Source organism: Ptychodera flava, unplaced genomic scaffold, assembly GCF_041260155.1.
Source record: "Ptychodera flava strain L36383 unplaced genomic scaffold, AS_Pfla_20210202 Scaffold_37__1_contigs__length_1687728_pilon, whole genome shotgun sequence".
Classification (NCBI taxonomy): Eukaryota; Metazoa; Hemichordata; class Enteropneusta; family Ptychoderidae; genus Ptychodera; species Ptychodera flava.
Genome location: NW_027248359.1, coordinates 1484773 through 1511235, shown reverse-complemented (window position 1 = coordinate 1511235; position 26463 = coordinate 1484773). Strand labels below are relative to the sequence as shown.

The following is a 26463-nucleotide window of genomic DNA, read 5'->3' as shown; positions in this document are numbered from 1 at the left end:
TTGTGTGAACGTATTGCACATTGCCGTAACTTTGGAGGATAGTTCGTTGATTAATGAAACAATAGGCTTCATACCTTAGAACTTAAAAATGGCTTTTCTCTGCAACTATTGGCATTTGACGTTACCAACGTAATACACGACGGTGACCGTTCAACTTTGATCTTGCGTGAGTATATCATTTTGTCAATATCTATTCAAACTACCCGGATTTATACTACAGTGTTTGAAGGTCAAATTCAAACGTTGCTATATGCCAGACTCATCGAAAACTCATTTTCAAACACTACAAGTTGAAGCAATGCGCCACATTATTCAGCGCTTGAAATAGACAGCAGATATATATCAGTATCATATTACCGGAGTTATTTCAGAGTAGTCGATGCACCTTTTTCAAAACCTGGCTATTAGGGCTCTCTCTAGCATAAAATTCATATCAGCAATTAGCATTGCCCCGGGCACATTATAGGGTACAGTGCGACTGAGAAATATATGGAAGTCACTTCAAGATAGGGTCTCATATAGAAAGTAATTTGGTCGTCTGCTGATGATCTACCGGCGTAAAGAGGTGCAGGATAAGCTATCAAATCTCCTTAATTGGGAGTAAAAGTTATGGCTTGAGACAGAAACGCCCCGAAAATCAGGCCGTTGGTGGCAGTCATCCATACCAAAGCGACAGTTCCATGAGCTTCGTTAATTATGAACACGACCTCCTAAGGCCACATGAATCCTGACCTTGTCAGAGTGACTGGCATACTGAAAAAAATATCCAGACTTATCCCACAAATATTCAATAAAAAATATCCTACAATAACCTGCGTCGAGACAACGTGTTTTTGTTTCTATATGCTTCGAAGAAAGAGACTCATTCAGTGAGCATGGAACATGGAGCATGCTCAGAACGTACTTCAACCATAATACCTCTGTTGTTTCACACGGGCACCAACTGTGATGAAAGGCCGTCCAAAGGATAAACATAGCAAATAAATCCACCTATGTGTCTGCTATATCTACAGTTTCTTACATCATATATCATGTAGGTAAAATGCTGATAACATGGTATTCTGCTCACTCAATAGTAATGTATGTTATAACAACGGGGGTTATTGTTAGGATGCGGGTTGGCAATGATTTCGAGCACACTATAAATCTAGCAAAGAAACACCATTGCAAACAATATAAATTTTTAAAGCTGTGTGCTATGATGAACGACTTAACGGTATGTGTCCTTGTTCTCATACTGAATTCGTTTCTTATTGAGTCTGTTTCGTAATTCTCGTGTAAATGACAATTCAGCGACTCCTTGCTAATCGAGTTAGGTAGACCCAGGGGCCGTTTGGTTGGGATACATCTTGTTGAAAAAGTAATTATAAATGAAACAAATCTTAGAATTTTACATTGTTTAATAATACACCGGTGGCCACCTTAGGTTTGTCCTAGCCTACAGTCAGAAGTTTTGCTTTTTATTAAGACAAAACAGACACTGCGAAGGGTTGTAAATGGGAGCTAACGATTGGCACTCTGCGTTAAAAATTGAGACACAAGATACCACTTCCATTCATTAATGCCTCTACTCGATAATTAGTTTATTGAGGCAACACACTTTTATGAGATCACTGCTATTGCACCAGGCAAACTTTGTGTCCCATGTAGACAGTGTGTCAGGAAAAATTGAAATCAACAAAACTTGTACATGGTCAATTGCATGGTAGTGTCACATTGTATCTCAATCTTGAACACAGGGTGCCAATCGTCAACTCTAATTAACAACTCAGATACATGGCCACTTTAGTGTAGATTAAGCCCACTTGATGCTGTCAGAAATTATGTTTTTACAAAGGCAAACTAGCTCTATGTGGGGTTGTGAATGAGAGTTGACGATTGGCACCCTGTGTTCAAGATTGAGATACAATGTAACATCACCATGCACTGGTCCATGTACAAGTCTTGTTGATTTCAATTTCCCCAGACACACTGTCTGTCTGGGGCACACAAGTTTGCCTGATGCTGTAGCAGTGATCTCATAAAAGTGTATTGCCTTATAATAACTAATTATCAGTAGAGGCTTTAATGAATGGAAGTGGTATCTTATGTCTCAATTTTCAACACACAGTACCAATCGTTAGCTCTCATTTACAACCCTTGGCAGGGTCTGTTCTGTCGCTATACAAGAATAATTTATGTATGTATCATCAGTAGGCTTCATCAACACTAAAGTGACCACGGGTGTAACACATGAGGTACTGTGGCTGTGATTATCAATGTCAGGCCCGCTTGATGGTCTGGCGTTCATACTGTTTGGAGAACATTTGCATTCAATTTGGTTTTGGTGAGTGAAAAGGAAAGGTTCAATAATGTATAAAATGGACTGCAAAATAAACAAGGAGCAACGGGTTTGGTGAAAAATACGGCTGTTCCTAGTTTCCAAATGTTACAAATAATGATCCAATAGCACTTTAGGTTTAAATCAAGCAACCATATTTGATATAACGAGGCATTTCATCTTAGACAGAGGTCAAAAGCTGAGAACTTCTATGTATATGCGTTTACTTGGTTGTTTTTGTCTGCTTGTTTGTTTGTTCGTATTTGGATGTTAGGTGTTTTGGATGACGTGATGGTTTTATACATTACATGCATATGCGTGCCAACGAATTTCCATAATCAAAAAAATTATGTTCGTTTATCTATGGTGAAATCATCACCAAATGCATCTAAAATTCCCCCAAATAAGCGGCCCGGTACATAAAAATATTGCCTTATGCAGGTAAAGCTATCAATGCCGCATCTATCATCTTTATATATTTCATAAAGCATAGAGTAGCTATAAACGTCATTTGTTTCCGTCATTACAGGGAAACTAAGTCCAGCGACATTGACCGTTTATCCTTCCAAAATCACCCTTGATAAAATGCAGCTCAAATTTGCAACATAATTGCACGCGCCGACGACTACGGAGCGACGAAAAGAGACATTGAAGTAGACGACATTTATGGAAATGAGCTCGGAATCCATGGGCGCGAAAGGGCTCATGGGAGGAGCGTGCGTGACGTCATCGGCGATACACGAACGTGTGTAGACAGCCTACCAAAGCATTGGAGTCTATGACTGCAGGAGTGCAGTTCTGCTACGTTACGACTCTTTAATGCTCAATAGCATAAAAAATAATTAACTGTTGTTCAGTTGAGTGCAAAAATCACTCAGGGAAGAACAAACGGAGTCAGCTTTTACCGTCTTCCCACAGAACAGCTTTTTCGAAGACAGTGGCTAAAGAAAGTCGGGCGAGTTTAAAAATCTGTAAAAGATACAACGTTATGTTCTAATTCTTTCAGGATGATTGTTTTATAAGGGATTTCGGGATTCTGATACCGATACAAGACGATACTACACAATGCGGTTCGTATCTTGACATGCTGAGTCAGCCTACTATCGCCGGTTTTAACCAGATAAATATTACTATTGGCGATTTCGGGACTCTAAAATCCGAAGACGAAACTACACAAAGCGTCTCTTATCTTGACATCCCGGGTCTGCCAAATCTCCGATATATAACCAATAAATATAGGCAATTTCGGGACTATACCTTGTAATATTGATATTACAAGATATTGGAATGACTTTTTGCCTACTGTGTATCGGCACGCCGGGTGTGAGAAACCGCCGATATTTACCCGATAAATATCAATTGCGCCGGAACTCCTGGCTAATATCGATACCACCAAACGATCCTAGATTTACTTGCACTGTATGGTGTTGGCATGCCGGGTCAACGAAATCACGGATATTTATCCGATAAATATCGGCGACTTAGGACTTTAACTCTGATACTAGATGATACTTTGTCAAATCGTGGGTAAATATCCGACGTATATCAGAGATTTCACCACCTAACAGATCTGACCACCCGAATACCTCTGTCCGACTCTTAGTTCAAAAATAGTATCCATGGCCGGAAGTCAAGAATACTGTATGTTTTACATTATTAGATTTATTAATGCACGAAATATATTTTTTACATGTAAAGCATTTTTTTCATTAAATGTCCACACGGGACTTCGTCGAGAGGGCCGATCGGATATCGGACTCGGGAGGCCCTTGCACAAATTACATTCTTTACATGTAAACATTTTTACTTGGCGATCGGGACTTGAACTAGAGGACATATCGGAAATCATCGGGAGTTTGGGCTGGTCTTGTATGAAACACATTCCTTACAACAAGCTTTAAGACGATACTATTTTTTTAATAGCGGGCAAATATTCATTATATCGGCGATTTCATCACTTTGTAGATCTGAGTAAGCCCGACTTCCTAAGTTCGACACCAGCTTCGAAAAATAGACGACACTATAGATTTGTCAAATCGCGAATAAATATTTTCCGATACATATCGGAGATTTCGCAACCTTAAAGATCTGGCCAAGCTCGACTTACACGGTAACACATACAATCAGTCAATCATTTCGTATCATTCACGAACCAAAAATTAATTTTAAGCGACTGATACAGAAAACTCTGTTTTAGAAACGTAGCGTTGAAGGATCGCAGGGTCACTCAGTCTCTCCAATCCAGTTCGGGGTCTGTACAACGACAAGCACAGTGACTCCCTCCGCTGAATCATACACAAAACGCAATCAACCAAGATTTGAACGATGTTTTGAGATGCTTTCTAATTATTACATATCTTGGACAGGTTCAAATTAGTATGGTTTGATTTCAGTCAGGGAAAAGTAATACTCGATGTCAGAAATATCGCTGTCCGAACTCTCCATAGTCGTCTTACGAACGCGCTGAACTGTTCACAGTACTCCTCCAGCTGCAAGCTACAATCGTCTGTATCGCCGATGACGTCACGCACGCTTCTCCCATGAGCCCTTTCGCGCCCATGGAATTCCGGGCTCATTTCCATAAATGTCGTCTACTTCAAGTTCTCTTTTCGTCGCGCCGTAGTCGTCAGCGCGTGCAATTATGTTGCAAATTTGAGCTGCATTTTACTCAAGGGTGATTTTGGAAGGGATAAACTGTCAAAGTCGCTGGACTTAGGTTTCCCTTTAACTTATTTTGTCGGTTTTGTGTTATGACAAACCGATCGCATCATGATCGAAATGATCTCACTCGAAACTGTCGTGATTCTAATCTGTTTTGTCAGATTGTTCACACGACGTCATATACCCAGGCACGTACCGCCCTCGTCGTGTTTTATCAACCTGATAAAGATTGAAAAATCCAACGTTGAAACAAACTCCAATTGCCGTGAGAACTTTGTAAGTAAACTTTAAAAAATACTTCATCAATGTACCTGAAGGACGCCATGACAGCTACGCATATCCAGAAGATTATCTACTTAGTGATAATATTATTTAGCCTAGGGGAATACTTATGCTAGGTCATGTCGGAGTCAAAAATCGCCTATCGATTGATGGTCTGTCTCGGTACAGGGACGCAAGATTACAAGCTTATCGTAAGCTATCCCGAATAAACAAAGTCCGGGTAAAGGAGGTCACGATGAACGATCAATCTTTGGCGGCGCCTTCCTGTCGCACAAGTAGCACGCTCTTTATAGTTGGTTGCTGTTTGCGATCTGCGATCTTTGACCTGATTTAATGATATCGTTTTTCTCTCAAGTCCTACTAATCGTACCAATCACGCTAAAAATCATACTGTCAAGATCATTCGTAAAAGGTTGACTTGGTGTGTGTAGGGATGAATATGTTTTATCCTGCAAAATATTGTTTTTAACCTCTGATTTTGAGAAAAAAATCATTGTTTGCAAGGTCGCAGCTTCGTCACCAAGTGTCAATTCCTCTGTTGCTAACCATCATCTGTTATCAAATCAGGACAACAATTTTAATCTAAACAAGTCTGAAATTTTCCGCATGTGTCGTTCCAAATTCATACTATTTCAACGTCAGGTGTACTGAGTGTTAACGTAATTGTTGCATTTCACTAAAAGGGTGCCCGTTCTCAGTCAAGTGTGCCGACCCAGACAGTAGGCCTGTTAAACCAGTTGATTTATTAGCGACGCAATTCGTGATTGTGCAGAGGTGTCTTAGGTCACTGCAGATTAAATACAAACCCACGCCATAGAATGACCACTCGTACCACTCTTCAAGTGGAACCGGTAATCCACCATTCAATTCAATCATGATTGTGTAAATTTCACTGAATGGCGGCTCCGCTTTGAATCTGGATCACTGAAACTGACAAATATAACACTTCAGCAAAGTAAGACGTGATAGCCTACAAATATACTTCTCATATTAAGGGTCAGGCACTTGTGATCTTCACATACTCTATGTGAGCAACTACTCATACCCGAAAGCATTTAAAAATGGTGAGAATCATCAAGCAAAATTAACAACTGAATTTAAAGATTGTGTTTACTTGTCTAAAGGTATCGTGACAAGGGAGACACACTCATAGCGCTTATAAATCCCGACATTGACAAGGATTAGTGAAAATTTAAAATATCCATGTTTTTACAAAAGCTATTACCCAGTTCACGAATTACAAAGTGGGGAGAGTTCAGGATGAGTTATCAAACGGGGTACAGAGAAGAACAACCGAGAAAATGGAGTTACAGTGGAGCCAGGTTCTACGTCGCTATATGAATATAAAACAGCGGAAACATCTAAAGACATAGTCTCAAATTTGTATAAACATTGCACCAAACAAATGGTTCAGGCCCCGATATAAGTTCAGCTACCTATGGGAAAGATATGTGTGTCTGGGATGAGAAAGTCACATTGTTACCAATGGTGACGCTCTGCTGTTATTCTTAACACCACCAAGTTGGGGTCTGATTCTCACCAGTAATACTGGATAAAAACTTCTACTCTTCGCCAGTAAGACTTGACATTGCCAGTGGTCAGTGGTGATACCGAGTCTGTGAGAACGCCAACCTCAAAACAGTTTTGATTACAGCAGGCTAGAGTATCACAATTTGTTAAAGGGGCATATTGTCATCTAAGTCACACATTTGTTTTCCTCAGTGGCCAGGAAGACAGTTGAATTCTCAGTACTAACTCTCGAGAGGGGCATCAGTACCTTGGTAAGGCGTAACAAGATAAACTCAAATACCAAATAGTTCAAATGGTTCGTTTGTCATCCTGTGAACGGTTTTTGACATTGAAATTCGCATGTCTTCGAACCCCTACATCTGAAGTCTTCAAAATGTGAGAGAGAGAGAGAGAGAGAGAGAGAGAGAGAGAGAGAGAGAGAGAGAGAGAGAGAGGGAGAGAGAGAGAGAGAGAGAGAGAGAGAGAGAGAGAGAGAGAGAGAGAGAGAGAGAGAGAGAGAGAGAGAGAGAGAGAGAGAGGAGAGAGAGAGAGAGAGAGAGAGAGAGAGAGAGAGAGAGAGAGAGAGAGAGAGAGAGAGAGAGAGAGAGAGAGAGAGAGAGAGAGAGCTCTTGCTTCGTTAAACACAAAATAATACTTTCTAGGAAAAAATACAGAAGTTGTGTTATAACAGTCTACATGTATGTAAAAGTACGGAAAGCATGTTTCGTCGTTATGTTTAATCAATTGCAAATAATTTACCCCTGCAAAGTTGATTTTTCGGAGTCGACTGTTTACCGCGCAAAACTTTTATAAAATCAAGTCATTAATTGATAGTTATTGTTTGTTTTTTTTCTGGCAATTAGAAGTGAGCCTTTCATTGCGTCTTCTCAATGGAGCCATAAACACCAAGAATTAAGAAATCTCAAATTAATGTAAACGTGAAAGAATTCACAAAACGGCGTGATTCTTCAGCAACCCGGAATAAGCCATCATTTGTTTCAAATCTGGCATTTTTCTTTTTTTCATTGACCAAACGCAACATGTTACATATTTTATAAGGGCCCCATGTGTGTTTCTTAGTAACTTAAAATATTGATCAACATTTCACTTGGTCGTTGTGAACGATTTTAATTTTACATACATAAAAAAGATTAATTTCCACTGAATTCCACAACACTCCCGCCTTAATTTACATGGAGTATGGAGATAAAGCATATTGCAGTCATATGTTAGACAAACGTACGAACATTCAGTTTTCGAAATCACGTAATGGTTACATGAGGTCAAGAATTGGGTCGTCCGCTGATTACCTACCTGGGAGCAAGTTATCAAGATAAGCTATCGAATCTCCTACGTTGGAGTAAAGGTTATGACATGAGATAGAACAAATACTGAGAAGACCGTTGGTGGCGGTCATCCATAGCAAAGCGTTAGTAGCGGTCATTTTGGTAATCAATAACATGTTAACGCGATCACAAGCATAGGAGGCCTTGCGAACTTCGGCCTTGTTTGCGTGACTGGTAAAGCGTACAAACAATGAACAGATATTAATCATAGTTTTACATTGACCTGGCATTAAGACCCCGTGTACTGCCTTCTATATCCTTCGAAGAAAAAGACATTCAGCGTGGGATTTTTCATCATGAAGATATCAACACGATATTAAAATGCGCAGCCTTCCTTGTATTGCTATGGATATGCTTCATTAATAATACCTCTGTTGTTTCGCATGCTCGCCAACTATGTAGGCCGTCAAAAAGGCCAACATTTCAAATAAATATATTTCAACGATACCTGGCGTCAGTGCTAAATACTCGTCACCTACCTACAGTTCCACAAAAAAATAAATACAGCATATTGCCAGTTGTGTGTGAAACAATCCCTTAATTCGCGTACGACTCCTTGAAATGTATGATGGAGATAATTGAGACATATCGTATCATCCGAGCTCGTGATTCAAAACGTACATTGACAGTATTCATGCATTTCAGTGAATCAGTCAACCAGTTAGTGGTCGAAAGAGTGAGTGAATAAATGAACTAATGAGGAAGGAAGGAGGAACGGATGGACTGCTGACTGACTGACTGACTGACTGACTGTATGACCGACTGACTGACTGACTGACTGACTGACTACTGACTGACTAATGACTGAATGAATGAATGAATGAATGAATGGATGGATTGATGGATGAATGAATGAAGAAAATTGAATAGGTGAATGGAATATTGGGTAAATGGGTAAATGGGTTAAGAAATGAAAGAATTAATGAATGCCTAAGTCAAGTCGGTGTGACTCGCTATAAGAAGATATTTGAATAGATATATAAACATGCGACGTAACATACACACAAACATAGGTATATCTGCATTGTACGTAGTTATCAAGCATGTTGACAGACTGCCCTAATATGAAGGAATATTGTAATACGAATACACCATTTGCATAATGACTACTTAAAAGAAATATGTTCGTAAGCTTTGTTATGATGTTAAAATGGATTTTTTCTCTACAGCCATGACCGTATTTATGAAATCCAAAGCACTTGAGTAATATAATAATCCAAAATCATAGACAAAACTTAACTAAAGTACCAGGATATTCTCGGAATCGGACAAAGACACACAAGTAGTGAGGCAGTCACAAAGTTTCCAAACACCGCCATTTCTTCGAATTTCTAGCGAAAATAAATGTCAACACATTGTATTGTTACAATTCTCAGTATTTCATTGAGTGGGTTTTTTCAGTTTCGTGCTTTTAGTTACCACTGACTGTATTCATTTGATACCAGTATTAGTTTACTTTAATGGCAACTAAAGTGGTATATGAAACGACAGTGTAATTGTCTCTCGTTTTACTAGTTTAAACTATGGGTATTTGACCTTGTCATCCCCACAGCGGCTTTCTATGCGATTGTTTGAGATGATATCAGAGTAAACGCCACTCATTCTTGTTCTTTTCCTTTTGGCGCCTTTTTCAGAGGCCAAAAAGTAAAGTGCCTAAAGTAATAAATTCTACAAATTTCTAGATTGATAGGTCAAAAATATACGCACACTAATATACCTTACACTAAATAATCGAAGTTTGCTCAGTCATAGTCGTGAATGTTTGCAATTTTGCAAGACGGATGATTTCACGGCCGTGTATAGTAAAATTATATTCTAGTTTTAAGAGAGGCATGCTATTCGATGTTAGCTGTGAACGACGTTTCATTACTACCTTTGCGTTACTGTGGTAGAGTAAGATGTGACCTATGAACCAAACTTTTGTGACGTCATCGAAACCTTGAGTCATATGAGTCACCGATGTCAACAAATTCCCTCATTATATCCTGAATACTTTGACATGTTTTAAAAGGAAACACTTTTGAATAAGATTAAAAACGGTTGCATCATGGGCAACTCCTGTTATCTACAGACTTCGCATTTTTGCATGTGGGAGAGATGAGATGAACTGCTAAAGAGATTCTGACACACAAATCAGATAACTCGATGCGTTAGAGTAAAAGACCACTGGCAAATCATCAGTAACGCGTGAAATCACCGTTGGTGGCACTAACCATCTCCCTCGTAACAGAATTAAGCACTCTAGCAGGTTAACCTTTTGAGAGTTTGAGTGACAAACAGCTCCAACTTATCAACGACCCATGAACTTTGAACTCCTGAGGACAAGTCAGAGCGTAATGACAGAGTACCTACGGTATCAATGCACCGTAGCATGCACTTTTTTAAACAATCGCTGTTTGTGATCTGCAAAGTTTGACCTTAAATAGTTAGATGACATCATTGGTTTCAAATCCAACCAATCGTATAAAGATTTGCATCTAAACTCTGCCCTCCAATCCGAATAGCATGACTCGGTGAACCCGTGAACAACCACGTGTTTTGTTCCTACATAGTGCTATTTTTACCCACTGACTTTAAGAGCAGGGTGGTTCACAAAACCGCATCTCCCTCACAAGTACCAATTGCCTTAAGACTGTTTATCTTCTGATATCAGATGAGAACGGCATTTTAATTTCATCTACACACATCCTTTATTTTGGCATGTACGACCCCTTCAAGTTCACCCCTTCCTTTTAACAGCAGGTGTGATGAATTTCAACATCATGTCATTGAGTTTGTCTTTCACATTCCACTAATGTTAAGCACCTTTTCTTTCTCAAGATTATCGAACTGACCAGCAGCTCATTGAACTGGTTGGTTTATTAGCGATACGATTTATCATTTTGTCGAAGTGACTTGGGTCACTGCAGATTGATTGCTAACACAAGGTATACAATGACTAGACGTGCCACATTCCAAGCTACACTGGTAATACACCAATTTATATTATGACTGGGTACAGTTCACTGAATGACTGCTCCTCTTTGACTGGATTTAAGACCTATATTGATTTTCTGCAAAATAATACCCGATAGCTTATATGGCGATTTTCGATACAAAGCTCATATTACACATCAAATGTGATTTACTGGTATTCAAAGGGAGCGCCCACCCGTTTTTAATGCATGCACACATGCCACGCATGACGAAAATGAGAAATATTAAACTGTAATTAAAAGATTGTGTTTACTGTTTAAGGTAACATATCAAGAACCACCCACCCATAGTATTCAAAAATCCTGAAAGCAGATGTGTGGCAACATGTGAATTCCCATTTTACAAGATTCATTACTCCGTTACTGACGAATAAAGATGGGAGCTTTCGGGGTAATCCACAAACGAGGTATAAAGAAGAACAGGAAATTGAATAAAGTGAAACAGCAAAGAAAAGTTCGATGCAGCTGAACACCGTTGGTGAATAGATTGCACTTTGTCATCCAGGTCACCTAGTATTTGTTTTCGTCAGTGGCGGTTGAGAACGTTTGAGCCATAGTAAAAACAAACTAGAAGTGTGTAAATCTCGTGGCACAATTCATCAAAATTTGATACAGCATAGTTCAAATTCACATGGTTTCCATCTTGCTTTATACGTGCCTGATAATAAAATTCGCACAAAGCTTCAAACTCCTTTTGAAACGTGTTGGTTTTTGTGAGTGTGGGTTTATGTTGTAGGACTTAATAATGGCGGCCCCTTCTAAACCATTGACATTGGATGCAGATCCTACTAACGTAATGTTTTCTAAACCATATAACTTCGATCTTGCATGAGTATATCAATATGCTATATATAAATTCAACCTACCAGAATTTCTACTACAATGTCAAGGAGTCCAAATGTAACGTTTCTATCTATTAGATTCATCAAAAATAAAGTTTCAAATAGCACATATGTGAGCAATGTGCCACAATATTCAAAACTTGAAACATAGAGCAAAATGTATTTGGTATCATATTTACAAGGTATATTCAGATTACTCGACGCAGCGTCAAAATAATATTATACAATATTATTTTTACCCTCTGATAGCAGTGAGAATGATAGGAAATTATATCAAGTGGTGAAAAGGTGATGTATTGTCACCCCAGTTACACGTTTATTTTCCATGGTCGCTCGGCAAACTGGTTGAGTGTAATTACTAACAAACTAGAAATGCATAAATACCATGTTCAGGAGTATCAAGATGCGTTGAAATACACCGTAGATTAATTTCGTATGATTCCATTCAGTGAATTGTTTTAGACTATATCATAAAGTCCTAGTCCATATATGTAAGTATGTATGTATGCATGAGAGAGAGAGAGAGAGAGAGAGAGAGAGAGAGAGAGAGAGAGAGAGAGGAGAGAGAGAGAGAGAGAGAGAGAGAGAGAGAGAGAGAGAGAGAGAGAGGCAGACATATAATTTGTTAAATACAAACTAATGTTTATTTTTGGTTTTTTTTAATTATTCTTCAGAAGTTGTGAATGTAAGGAGACTCATATGCATGTTTTTATTTTTAATAAGAAACAGAGAATTTCGCCTAGCAAACTAGATCTTATTTGGAGTCGACTGTTTGCCATGCAAGAATTTAAGATGGCACTTGACTAATTATTCGGCTTTTTTTCTGGGGTAATTAGAAGTTAGCCTTATCATGCGCTCTGTCAAGGAAGCCTTAAGCGGCCTGAACTCAGGAATGACAATAAATTGTAAACGTTATGTACTCTCCAGAGTAGTGTTATTCTATAAATAGCTACCTGATAGAAGCCAGTCATTGCATCAAATCTAGCATTTTTCTGATTTTAACTGACCAAACGGAACGGGTAACACATTTTTAAAAGGGCCTTGTATTCTTGATCAGTCAACATTTCACTTGGTCATGATGAATGTCTACGCACACATAACAAGGAAGGTTGATTTCCTCGTAACTGTACATCACTTCCCAGTTAAATTTGCGTGTAGTTTGGAGACATAGTGCATTACATTAATATTGGAGGAACGTACGATAAACAGGTGTTTGTAATATGTGGCAAATCGCCTGGCTAATGAAAACATGGTTTAAGAAGCGTCTATGTTGCCCCATTATCTTTCAAAGCGACCAATTTGTACTTAACTCCTCGTGATTTTAATGTGTGTTTTTAATTTTGTAAGACTGACTTATGGTAGCCTTCTGTAAACTCATTGCCATTTGTTGTTACTAACTCGACGTATCCAGACCATACAACTTTGACCTCTCATGTGTATATCATATTGTCAATACCCATTTGCTACAAATCAAAATTCTACTGCATGTGTAAATTTAAAAATTGAACGTTCCTTTCCGCTAGATTTATCTAAATATGAATTTGTATTGAAAAAAATTAATTGAGCCACAATATTTAACGTTCAAACGACAATGAGGGATACATGACGTTAAGGTAGAACGGTAGATCGCGCCTTGGGGACAGATATTCGGACTCATAAATCCTTTTCTGATATACCACTTGTGGGGATTTATTTAAAAGCTCTTTGTGTAAGAAATTTTCATTATTCTCCATAGAGTTAACACAGGGATGGCAGCCATTTTGAATTTTAAATATCTGTAAATCTCGAGTTATTTTTCTCTCTTGTACCGCAATTTTCACGGTGACCCCCGAGTTTTATTCTTGATTTTGAAAGAGAATAGTATAAAGATTCCTGAAGGAAAGTTTGAGCAAAAGCAAGTCTTTTGCTTTCGAGGCGCATGCTACTTTAAGGGCACACAAGGTCATGAGTTTGGCCCTCTGCTTATAGTCTACTTGTAGGCAAATGTACAAGATAGGCTATTGAATCTCCTACATGGAAGTAAACGTTAAAACATTAGAATGGAACAAACCCTGAGAGGTAGGTCGTTGGTGGCAGTCATCATCAGTCATCACCAAAGCACTAGTTACAGGTACTGTGGTAATCATTAACAGGTCTAACGCGACCTCTGTCAGACCATGTGAACTCTGCCCTTGTTTGCGTGACTGACAAGGAGTAAAAAAAAGATATTCACCATTGTCCTACAGTGACCTGACATTAAGATCTCGTGTTCTGCCTTCTAGAGGGAAAACATTTATTCAGCATGACGGTATCAACACGATATTAACATGAGCAGTTACGATTGTTTCGATCAGGACGTACTTCAATCGTAATGCCTCTGTTGTTTCGCTTGCTCACCAACTATGATGCAAGGCCGACATAAACGCGGATATATCAAGTAAATCAACCGATGTCTTTTCGGTATCTTGCGTCAGTGCTAAGCACATGTCACCAACCAACAAATATTGCATTTACAATTTAAAATACTATGCTACGTCCGGTGACACGGTAAGATCATGTGAATGAAACCATAGTTTTGAGGATAATGAAAACCTTTGGCAAACTGCCCTAAATTACAAGAACTGCGTCACACGTAAAAATGTTTTAATAATAATAACTGACAAGCAGTTGTTTTGTTTGTTTTTTTGGTGATAATTGAATACATTCTTTTTTCACAGCCATGACCGTGTTCATGACATCAAAACCATTGGAGCACGGATCAAAGATCACAGACCATAGCAGTTAAACTGTGCTACAAGGACGTGCTCGAAAATTGACAAATACACATATTGTGTCAGTCTCAAAGTTTCCAAACGTCGCCATTTCTTCGAATTTCTAATGAAAATAGACGCCAACACATCATTTCATTGTTAAAATTCTCAGTATTTTGCCGACTCCGTATTTTATGTTTTCCCGTGATGGTTTACACAAGTAGCGACTACAGTAGCGATTTAAGTTTTAAGCTTCACAGACGACACACCCCCTTGCTGACTTTTTCCTAAGAAAAGGAAAAAATTAAGGCTAGGCATGCTACAAACATTGAATTGATTGGTCTAAAATATACACGCATGATTATTCAAATATCCCATAATAAAACTTACCTATACAAACGTTGTCAAAGTCGTGAAACGACGGTAAACAGGCGCTAACGGAGATTTTTTAACGTTTTCATTTGGCCTAGTCGAATATTTTTAATGCCTGTGTGATCTCTGTCAAATCATGCGAGGCAACATATTTTTCGAATATTGTCTGCACTCTCATGGTAATGTGTATGCAAATTATCTTCTAGTTTTGTATTTGAATTATCAATTAAACCTGGGTAGGTTTTCGATTCAACACCAGCTGCCACACATTTCAGTGTGTCTTATTTAATATCATGTTGTTTATTTGTGAGTATATATTACTGTTTGTAGAGTGACATGTGACCTTTGAACCAATCCGTATCATGTTTCGTGAAGGTCATCGAAACCTTTGGTCACATGAGTCACCGATGTCATCTATGAGTCTCATTATGTGCTAGCTAATTTGGCATTTGTTAAATAGAAACACTTTGAAATGAGATTATACGAACAGTTGTGCCATGGACAACTCTCATTGTTCATAGGTGTCACATTATGGCACGATTTCTTAACATTTCAATTGACAAACCGTCAATCAAGGAATGGGGAAAGACAATTTCAGCCGCTGAAGTGATTTGTATTGCAATGCATGTCTTTGTATTTGTTCAGTGAGACAGGTTTACATTTGTGACTTTGTTGACTAGAATTTAATTTTAATTCATTGACCAAACTCAGTACGCCATTTTAAACACTATCACCAAAGTATTCAGAATATTTCCCATATTGTCTGTCCAAAAACTGTCAACTGTATATAATACAATTTAACTATTGAAACGTCTGTAACAGCACGTATGAATTCCACCTGTCGCACGTAAGAGACTGTACAGTGCAAAGTGTCCGGATATGTGGGTGTTGTTATATCACAAAGGGCCCGTCTGTAAATCGAAAATAAAAATTAAATAAAGAAAGCGTCATTCTTTGTCGTACAATACAGCTTTTCCAACACACTGTATCGAGAGTATTCACACCAGATGCTTAATTGGTGAGTAACTTTTCCAATTTCAATACGTAGAAGCGTACTCCTATTCGAAGCATATTGACATTTAAAACTTTGCTTTTTTTCAACCATAATGGTATTAAAGCTTCAACACTGACAATTGTGACTATATATCATTCTACTGTTACACACTGTTGTGTTAGGTAATTGACTTCTTGATAGCCACTACATGTACGAATATCCCATTTCACTTGTATAAGTATTTTGGCTATGAGCGAATGCCTCGTCAATGAGAGGCCTTATTCTCTGAAGTCCCGTCTAAATTTATTTCCGCATTATATTAGGCAATCAAAGTTCATTTTGACTGAAGCAAAATGCTCTATAAAAACTACTTGCATACCAAAAAATTACAACTACAATAGGTAATTAGAGGTGAAAAAATTGATCCACTAGCGAAGATTTCGTCTCTCTGCTTATTGACGGTACGCAAAGCGGATAACTCGATGAATAAGATTAGGACCACTTGCAATTCATCAGTAGCGTGAGAAATTGCCGTTGGTGGCACCAGCCCTGGGCCCCCCTCGTTATTGTAGTAAGGACTCTAGCAAGTTAATCGTTAACAGTTTCTGTAGCAAAAGGCACTTATTCCCCCATGACATTTGATCTTTGACCTCGCTTGATCAAGCCAGAGCGTTATGATATTAGACTCAAGGTGACACGAGTTCGGAATAACAGGTCAGACATTTATCCACCTTACTAAAATTTGCCATTTTCGACATTACCATTAACAACTGGTCCGCAGCCAGACCATGACAAGTTCCCTTCGTAAATACATACACTTCCTATTTCTCTTCTGCACTTGATTTACCAACTTCATATACTCTACATCTGTCTTTGTTTAGGATACACTGTATGTAGTGGGTCACGGGACAGAATCACTCATGATCCCATGACCTTTAGCAACTGATGAAATTCCAACACTTCCACTCGTCCAAGATGTCGAATTACACTTCACCGTACAATAACGTTACAACAAACTACACGCTGAGTACAACTCGTGAGTATGTATATATGTATGTGTTTGTATGTATGTATGTATGTATGTATGTATGTATGTATGTATGTATGTATGTATGTATGTATGTATGTATGTATGTATGTATGTATGTATGTATGTATGTATGTATGTATGTATGTATGTATGTATGTATGTATGTATGTATGTATGTATGTATGTATGTATGTATGTATGTATGTATGTATGTATGTATGTATGTATGTATGTATGTATGTATGTATGTATGTATGTATGTATGTATGTATGTATCTATCTATCTATCTATCTATCTATCTATCTATCTATCTATCTATCTATCTATCTATCTATCTATCTATCTATCTATCTATCTATCTATCTATGTGTGGATGGATGGATAGATGGATGGATGAATCAATTGATGGATGGGTGTATCTATGTATGTTTCTAAAATGTATTTATGTGCGTCTGTCTGTCTTTCTTAATATCAGCCTCTGGTGCATAAAAAGGTTTATTGATTGATATTTTTGATAAAGATGAATACCCATAAGACGTTGATTTCACGGATTGCAAAATTCTGTTATCAAACATGGATTTCCTTTTTCTGACCGTGTCACCAGTAAGAAAGCGACAGGAATTATATTAAACATAATAGTTACATTATAATTGTATTTTCATCTTTGTCATCTCTACTTATTGTTCACCATGCCTTTGTAAACGTAACACTTATAGGTGACATGTCAACTGTTCGATTTTTGTCACTCAATTTATTCTTATTTTAGGCATTTATGCGTTAAAATCAAAGTAACTTTAAATCATTTCCACATAAGGCAGTATTCAATGTTGTTCCCGACAGCTATTCAGGGAGAAGTCTTTTGCACTGAGGAGGAATGGTGTGCATGTCCTTGTGTCGAGTTTCCTGGATGCGTTGAAGATGTTGTTACTTCTACTTCTCTCTGTAGCCGTGTCGTCAGTTACAACGCTGAATATTACCCGTGTCTCTACTGAAGGAAATGAGTCACATACGATCCAATCAACTGAACCTACTAACACTACATCTGAAGTACCCCATGCTAACCTAATTAGGTGGAATATCTTACCGGGTCTTCTTGGTATTGTAGTATTGGTCTTATTACTTATTATCGTCTTCGCAGCTGTAAAAAGAAAACGTCAACGGCGTCGACGTAAGTGATTTCTACATAACGTTTAGTTTTGATTTTTCACTATCGTAAATAACAGTGAAAGTACACTAGTTTCCCCTCAGACATTAAGTTATATGGTTTGCCTCTGCTTTACTTTGTAAAATTTGCCATCTAACCATCATCACCATTATTATTATCATAATCATCATCATCATCATCATTATCGTTGTTTAACTTTAATTGTACAAACAATACATGCAAATAATACTAAACATGCATTCACTCGACAAGGTTATTTTATTTCTCTATTTGTTTCTTTCCTTATCGTGCTTCTGTATTTTTTCGTTACCATTGGTAACTTTTCTATCTGTCTGTGTGTCTTTTTCTCTCTTTAGATTCCTCACGTCGTGCAGACGATATTGTTATCAGTTATGTCTACAAAGCAGAAGACCCTAGCATCGAATCCAATTCATATGGAGAATGCGCCACTAGTGATGATGGCGATCATGCAGATAATAATAACGAGGAGGAGGAAGAAAGCGATGATGACGACAGCTATGATGACGCCGCTAGCACTGACATTTACAACATTATTAACGTAAGTATTGAGATATCTTCACATGTTACCACTAACACTACTAAGAATGCTTATTCCTCACCCTAAGAAAACGACCGCCCCTAGTATTGTTTAAAAAAGCACTATACGGGATTTTTCTTAAGCCATATTTAAATGTTGGGGTTTTTTTGTATTTACTTCATCGTGGCGGTTGGCGAGCTGCAAACAGGATGGGTTGAACATGACCCACTACCAAGCCGAGATAGGGTCTGCAAAGTACAATCGATCCCTCATTGTCTGATAGGGTGTTTTCTAGTCTTGCTACACCAGTTGCTCAAACTCTCCATTCTATGATCATGTGTATCCTACTGAATGACCAATGACGCGTCCCACGTGTTACTACAGTGACAAGGATATCTGCAAATTTTAACTCCAAATAACTTCGCTTTTCTTTATCAGTCTCGAGCAAAGAAGGCATTATTAAGCGATTCGGACAAACAGGTCATTGACAACCAGGAAGAGTACATCCCGAAGCGAGATATATTTGAAATCAGGCGCAGTACTCTAAATATTATGGATACTATCTGTATTGGCCATTTTCACCAAATACTGAAAGCAAGGACCTGGCTTGAAAATGATAGCGGTGGAACAACAGATATAGCTATTAAAGTGCCTTTAGGTAAGTTGTTAAAAGGCAAAATGCAGACTTGTATTCTTGAGTCATGCCGTGGGAAACTATTATACATTTTTTTTTGCAATATTCTAAGTCTGTACTCGTTCAAATGGGGCGCACCGTATAAGGTAAAACCGTATAAGGTGCAAACGTTTCAAATGCATGTCAACATTTAACTGGAACACATGATCATTTTGCACATTCAGCAAGCAATTCGCAAATGCCTGTTAAAATTGCATGACAAGGCGAATAAACGATTTGCCTAGCAACGAGCCTAACTCCACCTCTGTTTTTGGTAGTTGATATGTAGGTAAGGACAAGGCAGTTAACGCTAGTAAAGTTTATTTTTTTCATTGTTTGACGTCATCAATCATCGCTGACTTTGACTTACAAATACGAATACTTTAAAACGGTTTCCATGCTTGGATAAAAAATGTCGTTCGAATATCACTTCAAATAATGTTCTCAGTGACTTCTGACTTTCTCATCTTTACGCTGTATCAATTTATCGATTACTAGACATGGGAGATTCATTATACTTCGGATCCAGCATTATAAGGGAAATTGACTTTTTGCGAAACGTACCTTCCCATCGCAATATCATAGAGTTTATCGGATGTTGCACAGAAAATGGTAAGTTTGAAATTGCTTTTTTATATGAGATTACTCGAATTGATGTTATTCTGCTATTCAAGTTTGTGTGAACGACAAATACGGAAAACGTGTGTAAAAATCACTTCATATATCCTTTAGTCATTTAGAGGAATTGATTCAAGGACTTGTGTTTGCCTTATATCACCATTTAAGTGAAAAAGTGTCTGCCATACTTATAAACAACAATAAGTAACATGCAGGCTGAAAGTATATCACATCAACCGATATTGAAACATTTATGAAGTCTTCTTGTCTCTAACCTACCTTTTTATTTCGTTTAAGATCCCCCATACTTAATTACGGAGTATTCACCGTATGGCAACCTCAAGACATATTTAAGTCAGAACAGGCACACATTCGACAGCGACAATTTCGATGGAAGGAGGGCAGTGTTGTTATCTTTTGCCATCGATGTAGCTAATGGAATGCAATACCTTTCATCTCTTAAGGTATACTTTTACATTTCGTAAATGTAGGTTCGCGCCTCTAGAAATTAAAGACAAACTTTTGCTCGAACTTTCACAAAGCAAACTTTTAAACATTGTTATTTATAATCAATATATAAAGTCAGTTGTCATTATGTAAAGTTTTATACTAGAGAAACAAATAACCCAATATTGTTACGTGAGAGAAATGACCTACATAACAATATTTATTGACCTTCATCCCTTATTATCTCCAAGGAGACATACAATTTCCTGATTTTCACAAACTAAGTCCTTGTAAACTGTATTCACACCATACACTCCAAAATGAGTTACCCTACCCTCCAAAGTGGTAGTCAAAATATATTTCAAAATTTTGAGATTCCGAATATATGTGCCCGAGACAATTTTTTCGTCACGAAGTTTCGAGATTATGTTTAACTCTATCATAACGTCGAGCCTCATCTTTTGCTAACGATACATGAGAGATTCACACTACCTATCCTATGAGAAATTGTATATCTACGAGCATTCTGTAAAGAATGATAAAAGGTAAATTGGATCGATCGAATAGTTACAAGTAAAAGGGTTCGTAATACATGGAAGCCATTTTTGTGTGTAAATTCATGTCAAAAGAACACGACATATAAATCAACAGTACACCACTATCTGAAAATGCATTTCTCATTACAGATAATACACAGATGGTTGGCTGCAAAGCATGTTTTGGTATGTCAAGGTAGAATATGCAAGATCTCAAACTTCAGCTATACAAATTTTGTCTTAGACGAAGACAAATTTTTCAACAGGTTCGAAAGGGTAAGAACAGTCTATTAATAGGATATTTAAAGATTTATTTTACATTTTTATTCAAATAACTCTTTCGGTTTATCGGAGGATATAGAAATGTTGATGACCAAACAAACTAAACAGCACGGTGCAACTGCTTGGTTTTTGTGTGATACAGGCGAGAAGAGGGTTGGGTTCCTCACGTTAATTAAACATTCGTATTATTGTTCACAGCTCAAAGTTCCCTATCAGTGGTTTGCTATTGAAACTCTTACAAACAGAGTATTGAACTCGAAGACTGATGTCTGGTCACTCGGTGTTGTCTTCTGGGAAATTGTTAGCCTTGGTATGTTATCCCCTTCAACATACATCGATATAGATCTTTATAGACGATTAGTCCGTTGTCTGAAAATCAGAGCACGCACTATTGAAAGTTTTGTCAAATTGCTCATAATGTCTCTGAATCGCATACATCTATCAAAAGCATTATGAGAAAATATTATGCACAACGAAATTGTATTTTTTCTAAATATGATCTAGTTTAATAGGAGATTACATTTCATCATTTAGAATAAAGTTTCAATTTTTATTATTTTTATCATTAATACCAATTTAGGTGTTCTCCCCGAATATGTACTCTTGCATCATTCGAATAAAACATTCTTTTACCATGCTTACCTGTATGTCTATGCTTAAGTATGGGCCTGTCTTTATGTCATTTGATAAGGTACTTGTTTGAAAAAGTGAGATGTGTGCAACGCCACCTTCAATTTGTATTTTTTGCTTTGTATAACTTGCCTCTACAGGAGAAGATCCATTTGATGGTTTAGATCAAGATGACTTGGTAACGAAATTGAAACGTGGGTTTAGATTGAGTAAACCATATATGTGCGAGGAAGAAATGTAAGTGGGAATATATGAGCCTTATAAGGAAAGATGATTCGGAAAGCTTTGAAATATTTTAAAATGCATACATTAGTAGGAAAATACATCTGTAACTTATTTCTGTAAGTCACCGCTCTATAGAATTTTTCAGGATATTGTTGTGTTTGGTATATTTCATGGATTTTCTACCATTTAAATTGAGAAAGTGTATTGAAAGACATCTATTAGCTAATATCCCTGTGTATCTCAACTTATCAAAGAAGCGCTGACGCAATATTTACGTATTTTCACTTTTTTATTTCAGTTACGAGGTGATGCTTTCATGTTGGAATAAGAAACCAAATCTCCGCCCTACCTGTACGGAAATTCGCGACAATTTAAGAAGATTGGATAAAAGATTTAACGTAAGTTCTCTATCGACTAAAGAGTAAACAATGACATATATTTGCTCAAATTTGCTTCAACACGAGCCTCCATGAGGGGCAGACCAAATTTGTTTTAAACGACTGAGAGTCCGAATATATTTTCTAAGTAGCAATCGACCTCAAAGAAAGTACCAACCACATTGGCACCATGACTTGAACGAGATTTTTTGTTGCGCTTCATAGTGATTATTTTGTATATCAATGTTGCGCTGAAAAGTGCACACTTCATTTGGTAATTACAATAACTACCACTTGGCCCTAGTTGTATTTTTTATTATTAACATTCATTCAGATGTATTTATTTGTGTGACATTATTAAAATGTTGTATTTCAAAATACATCCAGCTCAACGAGCAGATTAGTCTAAAGTTGACATCAGGTCTTGAATAACACCGAAAGACCAGATCGTGTCAAGCACCAAAACACGATAACCTTTGGGGTTAAGCTCAGTTTCCGTATCGTACATGTCTGGTGTTGAAGCAAACTTTAAAGTAGATCACGCCTAGGGGACAGATATTCGAACTGTCACATTTTTTTCCGATGTACTACTTGTGGGGGTTCATTTTATGGCTCTTTGTGTATGGAAACTTTTCACCGGCTTAGTTTCGAAATTTGAAAAAAAATATTTTTCCCTATAGAGTTAACAAAGGGATTGTGGCGATTTTAAATATCAAATATCGAAATCTTGGATTATTTGTTTCTCTAGTACACAAATTTGCAGGTTGACCCCAAATTTTATTCTTGATTTTAAAAATATATGGTTGACTTATTCCTTGAGAAAAGTGTGAGCAAAAGTTTAAGTCTTACACTTTCGAGGCACATACTACCTTAAGGTATTTGCCGTCTAAATATTTAATACGCCATTTTTGAAGATGGGGCAAAATCTACAACGGAAAAAGACCTTCTATTAAACTGTCATGTGACTATATTTAAACCATTAACGTAGTTCACAGCGCGAATATGTAAGACCTTATTTTTTGCGCAAACTATCGTCGAGTAAAATTCCAACCAGTCTCTTTCAAATTGCAGAACGAAAACCGGGGTCATGGTTCAAACGTTTGTACAGGAAAAACACATTACCCAAATCCCTGTATTATCCCTATGGGGAAATTAATTCCCGATTTTTGAAAAGTGAGACAGGCTAAAAACCTTTCTCTTTCAATTAGCTCAAAAATTTTCTCCTAGAAGTGGTAGGCAGAAATGTTATTGTAATAGTGAAAGTGTCTGAATATCTTTCCTCTAGGCATACTCTACTACCTTTACTGTAATCGAGTACAATATGATGATAGACTAGGAAACGACATTTCAACTCCAACATTATAGTAGATAGCTTACCGAAATCAACAGTGCAACAGAACTCTTCTCTGAGTGTAAATAACACTGCATTGATACTGACAAAACGTTCTATTACACACATACACACACTCAAGCAGACGCATTTGACCCGTAAGATGTTGTTGTAAATTTTGAACAATATATAGAGGGTGTTGTTGATGGCAGCATACAAATGCTCTCTAGTACGGAAAAACATCATTGAAAGTGAGAATGTAGCAGTGCTGATAAATAAACAAGAAAAGATGAACGTATGTCGCTTTGTAAAAACAGGCTAGCACTAAAATTGACCTTATTAGAAATCACAACAATAGAGGAACAGTACTGTCGTTTAAGTGTTAGTCGCCTGTGTGGTGCTCTGTGCATACAATAATTTCATATGTTGTTTTAACCTTTTACTAGTGCTCCTCAGTAATTGCTTTATTACTTATATATTTATTAATTGAATTATTCACTTCAGAGACATATCAGTTGGCAAAGAACCAGTAGCAGTGAAGCTTAGTTAAGACATGCCATTATCGAACAATCAGAACTGACCAAAGTCGAGTAACCGGGACTCCCCCTTGGTATTACCTCAGTCGTGAGTTTTGATGACGCCTGGCAGAAACACACAGCAGCAGACGCCACGCGATATCACACCTACCAAAGGTCACGAAAGGTCAAACGGTAACGAAACCGTGACCTTTATCGGTGGCAAGCAAAGCTGTTACCCACGTTCTCCGATAATAAATTCTGTCTTATTGGTGGCAGATATGGGGGCGTAGCACATAAACGGAACAGGCATTGACGTCATTGTTTGTACAGTGAATGAGCTAGAGTAACTACTTTTTATGTCATTTGTTCATTCGAAACCGGTTTTCCCTACCAAAGTGTTCACATTTCCGTTTGAATAGAATGCATTTCTTTTTTTTTTACTTTTAACAAGAAATCTTTTACAAATATTGATTTCAGGGTAGACCGGAAACCACACTAGGTATAGCAAGCCATACATATCAACATGCACAGTTTCAGTAATGTTTCTCTTGTCGCTTTTATTTGTCAGGCATATAATTTACGAACTCGTGAAAAATACATGTGAAAATATCAGAACACGTAAATGTGATTAGATTATTTGCTGGACCTGTCGACCATTTTAATTAACCCATCTATCTATAACCCATTGTTGATTTTTATTTAATTTATCCATCCCAGCTGTTATTTGTTTTTATTTGATGACAATAATATAATAGTCAAACATTTTGATGTGAAACTGTCATTAATTCGAACAAAAAGAACCAATCATATAACGACAGTTTTACCATAAAACTCCTTATGTGTAAGAACACACGAAAAGTTTCAATTTACCCGAGTGGACCAAGGGAGGCCTGATATGAACGAAGGTGTATTCAAGTTATTTCTTGTGTACTTAAAAACAGACTTGCAGGGTTATCGAATGTTCTTTGTTTTGAATCTATCATATATTTGTCAATGAAACTGCAAGACATTCAGATTTTTAATAAGTTTCATGAATCGCGTAAATTTTAAGAAACAAGGCTATTGTATCTATTCCTTTGTAATCACATAGATCAGGGTCATCAGGTACGGATATGCTGGCATGATTTCCCCCTTTTACATTAAATATACTTTTATTTATTTATATTTCATGCCAACTTGTCATTGTTCATCCTCAGTTAATTTTGAGTTTTGTCTCAAGACATGTGATCGGTATAAATCTTGATGCAATAAATGACAACATAAAAATCAAAGATTCGTGTGTGCATATTATCATTATAAGAACATATAGTTGTCGTAATGGTTTTACGCATAGTCAAACACTTCAAACCGCGTCGATACCGTGGTGAGGTACACTAACATTACGACAGCCAAATGCCCACCTTGATAATTAAAAAGTCGGCCTTTCTTTCATTTTTAAATCGCTTAAACAGTCCGCTGTTAGCTGTTTAATATACTGAAATATGGTAGGATGTTAGTTCAAAGTTGTCTTCTGACGATAATATTGGCAAAAATGATATGTTTGAATATAATAATTATGTTACTGCATTATCTTTTATCTGACAGTTATACATGATAGACACGTGCCAATAAAAGTTCATATACATTGACTCTTGTATGACCAACTTTAAATGTTTGTTGACCTACAAATTATGTTCTTTTACATCCTCATAAAGTGCTAATGAAGTAAGATATGCGGGGTAGCCTTGAGCCGATACAGAGAGAGAGAGAGAGAGAGAGAGAGAGAGAGAGAGAGAGAGACAGAGAGACAGACAGAGAGACAGACAGACAGACAGACAGACAGACAGAGACAGATACAAGGGGGTACTAGAAACGTCCTTGCTTATGGCTGAACTTCTTGAAAGTGAGTGAAAATATACAAGTATCCGAATATCGTATGCTGCCCTGTATCGATTGCCCGGAAACAGAGATTTCGAATACCAATTGACTGGCAGCCATGATGTTCATCAACGGGAAGTTAATATTCAACCAATTATCTCTGTGTGAATGCCCGATATCATTAAACAGAGGTGTATATGCACGTA

At 37.4% G+C, this 26463-nt stretch overlaps 1 protein-coding gene across 2 annotated transcripts; it reads left to right on the top strand.

Annotated features, from left to right (window-relative positions):
• LOC139127829 (tyrosine kinase receptor Cad96Ca-like) lies at positions 1-25671 on the top strand. 2 transcript variants are annotated; one of them, XM_070693694.1, is made up of 12 exons: positions 1-166; positions 16912-17066; positions 18008-18229; positions 18583-18785; positions 19203-19422; positions 19936-20049; positions 20353-20519; positions 21189-21314; positions 21519-21630; positions 22091-22187; positions 22474-22573; positions 24387-25671. In XM_070693694.1, the coding sequence occupies exons 2-12, from the start codon at positions 16976-16978 to the stop codon at positions 24426-24428; spliced, it is 1494 nt and encodes a 497-aa protein (XP_070549795.1). In that variant the 5' UTR covers positions 1-166; positions 16912-16975; the 3' UTR covers positions 24429-25671. The 2 variants fall into 2 exon arrangements, with proteins under 2 accessions (XP_070549795.1, XP_070549794.1); XM_070693693.1 differs by lacking the exon at positions 1-166 and adding an exon at positions 16578-16744.
• Positions 25672-26463: the final 792 nt, after the last annotated feature.